Source organism: Gymnoscopelus braueri, assembly GCF_963280865.1.
Source record: "Gymnoscopelus braueri genome assembly, chromosome: 21".
Lineage (NCBI taxonomy): Eukaryota > Metazoa > Chordata > Actinopteri > Myctophiformes > Myctophidae > Gymnoscopelus > Gymnoscopelus braueri.
This window is the reverse complement of record NC_137623.1, coordinates 40,866,466-40,872,217: the sequence shown is the minus strand read 5'-3', so window position 1 is coordinate 40,872,217 and position 5,752 is coordinate 40,866,466. Positions and strand designations below refer to the sequence as shown.

The window sequence follows — 5,752 nt, the reverse complement described above, 5'->3', positions numbered from 1 at the left end:
GTCCAAAACACACCTTAAGCTGGTCTTGGTGGTTGACCAGCTTAAGGTGGTAGGTTTTGCTGGTTTAAACTGGTAGCTGGTTTAAGCTGGTAGCTGGTATTTTTGATGGTTTAGCTGGTTTAAGCTGGTAGCTGGTATTTATGATGGTTTAGCTGGTTTAAGCTGGTAGCTGGTATTTTTGATGGTTTAGCTGGTTTAAGCTGGTAGCTGGTATTTTTGATGGTTTAGCTGGTTTAAGCTGGTAGCTGGTATTTATGATGGTTTAGCTGGTTTAAGCTGGTAGCTGGTATTTATGATGGTTTAGCTGGTAGCTGGTTTAAGCTGGTTTAAGCTGCTATCTGGTATTTATGTGTATTCAGGTGTATTCTGGATATGCAGTGACCAACTTTGCTGGAGAGGATGCATGATCATGGTGAATTTCAGCCAGGTGCCCACAGCACGTGGTATATTTAAAAAACAGTAGCCTACAGTAGCCTATATAAAAGTGAGCAAAATCCACAAAGTCATAAATAATCATGTATCAATTTCATACATAACAATAATTTATTAAACACTTATAAAAAACCCTCAAAAACAACATTTAAATAACAAATAAATGTATAAATAAACACATAAATACATGAACTTCAACCTGAGGAACACACTAACACACACACAGTGTTCAAATGACTGGAAAAGAGTGAGAGAATATGAAAAATCGGACAGATCCGTCTTGATTACATGACTATGGAGATACTGTATACCGATGTGTGTGATGTTTGGAAAACATCTGTAAAGTTGCAGCCAAAAATGTGTCTTGCAAAAATCGGCCTGCTGGTGGCGCTATAAAGCATTACCCCCATATCAACCCCCCCCTACACAGACACACAATTTCTTGTCCTTTCTATTGATGTCCTGGCCATGGTCCATGGCCTTCCTCTTTGTGAGAATGTTCTGCCCCTGCAGCCACCAATGGAAACAGTCTGAAAGAAAACAAACAAGAACCCCCAACAATAAAACAAATATAATTAGCAATATACTGCATGGGGTGAGTTAAATGAATTGTGATGTTTTGAGAAAAACTTAAAGTAACTTAAACTTCACCCATTTTCAACCTTATCTTCATATAACTAACTGATCCTCGCTAATGTTCATTATACAATGGCACCATTTCTGTCTACTCGTTCTGCCACTCATTGGTGGAATGTGGACAGTTCAGAAACCTGCCTACCAGTGACATCACCAATGGAGATTCCAAGCTAATAGAAACTACAGTGTGTCTCTACCTGGAAAGTTTGCATGCAGAAGTAGAAGCCATTGTTCTTGCATTAATAATGAACAAATAAAGTTGTTCTAAATGACCAAACCTGCCTACCGATGATGTCAAAGGTAGGCAGGTTTCTAAACTGTCCACGACCTATCAACGAAACACAGAGTGAGTAGACATAAATGGTACCATCTTAAAATGTGTATTAGTGAGGACCAATTATATGAAGATGAGTTGAAAATGGGGTGAAGTGTTTTTTTAACCCCGTGTTTCAGTTCAGTTAGAAAACATGCATTTGAATGAAAAAGGTGGGTGGTAGAGATGCGCGGATGGGTTTTTTTGTCACCCAAATCCGCGTTAACAAGTTCATTATCCATCCGCCATCCACCCGCGGTACTTATATCATCCTATTTATAGATCCGCACCAACCGCACCAAATAATTGTTATTTTCCTGACGTTAGTTTTCTTATAAACAGTGTTACTCACCACTGTCGCGATGCAGTGACTGTATACAATCCACAACCATGGTAACTACAAGCGCACGTCTTCATTAAGTTACTTTCGCTTTCAACCACTTTGTTGCCATGTCGGCTTTTTATAAGCTTTTTATAAGCGACTTTTAATATAATAAACTTTATTTATATAGCACCTTTCATGACATAAATGCAGCTCAAAGTGCTTTACAGTAAAAGAAAGAAAAAGTGAAAAAAAAACACAGAGCAAAAACAATGCTCTGTGTTGCGACTTTTGGGCTTGTTTGGCACTTGTTTTGGGCTTGTTTTCATAGACCTGGCTACTTATTTCTCTCGCAACCTGGCAACACTGGCTGCCTGTAAAGCAACATGTCGTGAGCGGCTATTTTGTGCCTGGTGTAAAATGACGTAATATTAAAATACTACAAACGCACACACGGTGAAATGTAGTGCTTTTTAAAAGCTATTATAGGCCTATAGATTGATATCATTAATTTAATTCCCGCATTATTTCACCCGCGGTTTATCCAATATGAATTAATAATGATATTTGATTGACCCAAATCCACCCAAACTGCGGTTAACTGCGGCAACCGCGGCTAAAACCGCGATCCGCGCATCTCTAGTGGGTGGACAGTGGGCAGGCAATAAGTCAGATGGCTACAATGGACAACAACAATTTGGGGGAAAAAGCTACCCCTGCCAAACATGCATGTAGGGCTGCCACTACCAATTATTCTACTTGCGATTATTCTATTGATTACTTTTTTGATCTACAAGCTCACAACACGTCCAACGAGTTGCAAGCTTGTAGATCGGCATTTCTTTCAGCCATAAAATCGATTTTATTACAATAGAGTATTTTCTTTTATGATTGATTAATAAGCTTAATATAATCTCTTTTCCAGAAGGTGACATTCCCGTTTCCCGATCAGTTTTTCATAGCTTCATTTGATTGGCTACAACCAACATCTCCATATGTGTTTCTGGTTGAAACAGTATGCTGCTGAGACAACCAAATGAAGGTATGAAAAACTGAACACGTAACGCTAACGGGAATTCCACCTTCTGGAAAAGAGAACTACAGTCATGCACAGAGCAGATTGAATTATGAGATCAAGTCATAATGAACCCCCCCACCCCTCAGTAAACATACCTCTTCTGAGTCCTGCGGTCAGGGGGGTTTGGCCTCCCCCTTGCTAGTGGGGCATTCTTTGTAAGGCTCCTGCATGGTCTTCAGGGTTGTTGTCCCCCAAATGGCAACAGCAAGCTCCTTCATGAACAGGGAGTCCTTGGTGTTTGCTGCCACCATCTTCCAGATCTCCTTTTCGAGCCACACACCAGAGCCAATGTGGACCTGAAACAGAAGAAAACACATGTTTTAGAAATTAAAAAACATTTTACCATGACATTTCAGACTCATTTTTGACAAAAGCAGGCCCACTTCAAACAGAATTTACTGTAAAGAAATTACATTTTCAAGGACCCCCAAATGTGGACCCATTTAGAAAAGAGTTGGTGCCATGGACCTCCAATAGAGAAGATGTTAATTGTTGGATTACATTTAGTACAGAATTCTACAACTGTCTATACTGTAGGTGGGGAGAGTTGAAGTAATTCTTATACAGTACATTGTCATTGGATTACATTCTAGCTGGTAAAATAGTAGTGAAATTAACCTTTTCCACCCGGCATCCCTATTTTGTTCATGCCATAGGCAAAACTGTTCAAAAATAGCAAAACATAGCTGATCTACAAGCTCACGATGCATCATGACACGTTGCCTATTTTTGAAATGATAACTGTTTCTTATTTAGCTGGGGACACTGTGGAACCCCACTTTTAAGAACCACTGTCCTACACAGTATGTTTCTTCAATACCTTGTCACCGTTGCCGTCAAACATCCCAGGTGTCGATGCCAAATCGTCTGACTCGGGGGAAGAGGAAACGGAGGAAGTTGCAACTGAAAATGTAGAGAATCATATTTAAGCTCCTTTTGGCAGTATCACAGTACTTATATTGTACACATTGTCACCATTTTCCGTAGAACAGTATCACTGTCTAAACACACCTATGCTGTCACTGGTTTGCTTATCTGCAGCAGGGATGTCAGGCTTTGCTGCAGAGCTATATTGGGGCCCTTCCTCCAGTTTCTGTTTTGCAATCTCTAATTTGTTGCATCTTAAAGCATGAACAGGGTACGGAAAAATAAAAAATAAAAACTGAATTGATGTATGCCTTAGTAGGATACCAGTTTAATAATGAGCCTAGCATCTGTCCACTCCATTTAACATGCTTTCTATATAATGTTTTTTAACATTTGTGGTCAAGATCTAAGTAAAAAAGAACATGAGAACAAATAACCAACATATCGATATATACAAAAAGAGAAGAGCAAACTCATGCAACTGTTTCGTTAACATTAGTCATTGCTTACTTAGTTTTAAGATGCTGTAGGTCCAGCTCCAACTCTTTGGCCTTCTTCTGGGTATGACTGTACTTGACATTTCGTCGTGGATAGCTTGGGGAACAACAGCATCTCCACCGTATTCAGACGAGTCAGAGTCTAAAGGTAGTGCAAGTAATATATTTTGGATAAAACAAGATGTTTTTTGTTAGAAAGTTAAAGTGGAATAAAATGTAATTTTATGCAACCTGTATCGTAGAGTATATTAATACAATATAACTTATACGATCTGTATGTTAGAGTATGTTAATACAAATAATACAATATAACTTATATAATTGGGGTGGTTGTATTTAGTCTCCCTGCTCTTCTATTGAGACATTTAGATAGTGTCAAAGGTCATGTCTCACCTAGACACAGGATCTGACATGAATTTTGATCTGATGGTCAAGATTCAATGTATCACCTGAGCAAGCAGGCAGGCTCTATTAGCTCAATGGTAAAAGGTTACAGCACTTGCTCAGGAAACCGGGTTCAAATCCGGGGTAGAAGAGGAAAGTTACATAGTGCAGCTTTAACCCATTAAGATCTGGGGCCGATTCTAAAAATGCTCTCTAAATCCTAAAAGTTTTTTGAACATAAAAGGAAAAAGATTTGAGGTACAAATGTTCACTTTAAAACATATATATTCAAAGATTTTCAAAAATAGCAGATCTACATGCTCATAGCGCGCCACTCGGTGTCGCGCTATGAGCTTGTAGATCTGCTATTTTTGAAGCCAAAGGTCTAGCCAAAGAAATCAAAACAATTACACAGATGCGTTCCTGGTCTAAATGGGTTCAAATTTTGTATGCCCACTTCTTTGTGTCATCACTTCCAATTGTAACTTATTTATCCTGTATCCTGTATGAGTTCTGATTGGTTAAATTTGGTATTCCTGGAAATGCATTTTCGGCTTACTAAAGAGGTGGAGAGTCTGGGAGACCCCTGTTACTGAACAAGCAATGATTACTTTAACATTTAACAAAACAATATCACTTTACCTTCAAACTGTTTTCTTCTCTTTGTGGGAGGGGGGGGGGGCATAACACATAATGGTTCTCTCTGGGTTCCTTTTTCTCTTTCAGTAGGGCTGCAAACCATTCATTTTGGCCACTGCAGCCAAAGAAATGTGTAATAATAACAGACAGACAGACAGACAGACAGACAGACAGACAGACAGACAGACAGACAGACAGACAGACAGACGAATCATTAATGTTCAGAGTTCACGGGATATTAAAACACTCTGTAGCTTCATCACTGAAAGCGTGTGTCCACACACACACACACACACGTCATATTCTGAATTTAGTTTTGAGCGGCACACAGGCAAGCAGTAGTGGCCTATAGTATAAATTATATTGTATATTCCCACTATAATTTATTGTAATTATTGTCATAATCCCTTTATCAAGACAAATTAAATAACTAAACAATGTGTAGAGTTGGGTCATGACATGAGTCACTTGTGATTGACTTCGAACACAGCAGCCTACGCACTTAATTATCAATACAGTAATAGTAGGCTAAAACGCCTACATAAATAGTATTTCTGTGTGTCAACACTCACCTAAAATGTCCG

The 5,752-nt window shown here is 39.0% G+C and overlaps 1 protein-coding gene across 1 annotated transcript; it reads right to left on the bottom strand.

The window, feature by feature from the left end:
• Positions 1 to 520: 520 nt before the first annotated feature.
• Positions 521 to 5,278, bottom strand: LOC308077403 (uncharacterized protein). Its single transcript, XM_080418079.1, has 5 exons — positions 5,172 to 5,278; positions 4,159 to 4,287; positions 3,602 to 3,684; positions 2,877 to 3,077; positions 521 to 962 (listed from the first exon to the last, which is right to left on the bottom strand). The coding sequence occupies exons 1-4, from the start codon at positions 5,269 to 5,271 to the stop codon at positions 2,895 to 2,897; spliced, it is 495 nt and encodes a 164-aa protein (XP_080274205.1). The 5' UTR covers positions 5,272 to 5,278; the 3' UTR covers positions 521 to 962; positions 2,877 to 2,894.
• Positions 5,279 to 5,752: the final 474 nt, after the last annotated feature.

Excerpts from the sequence above, each read along its gene's own strand:
- LOC308077403 (XM_080418079.1), bottom strand. The coding sequence starts at position 5,271 with ATGGTTTGCAGCCCTACTGAAAGAGAAAAAGGAACCCAGAGAGAACCA. Across the intron at positions 3,685-4,158 it reads CTACAGCATCTTAAAACTAA|TTGCAACTTCCTCCGTTTCC; the intron begins GTAAGCAATGAC and ends CTACATTTTCAG. Across the intron at positions 3,078-3,601 it reads TTGACGGCAACGGTGACAAG|GTCCACATTGGCTCTGGTGT; the intron begins GTATTGAAGAAA and ends CTTCTGTTTCAG.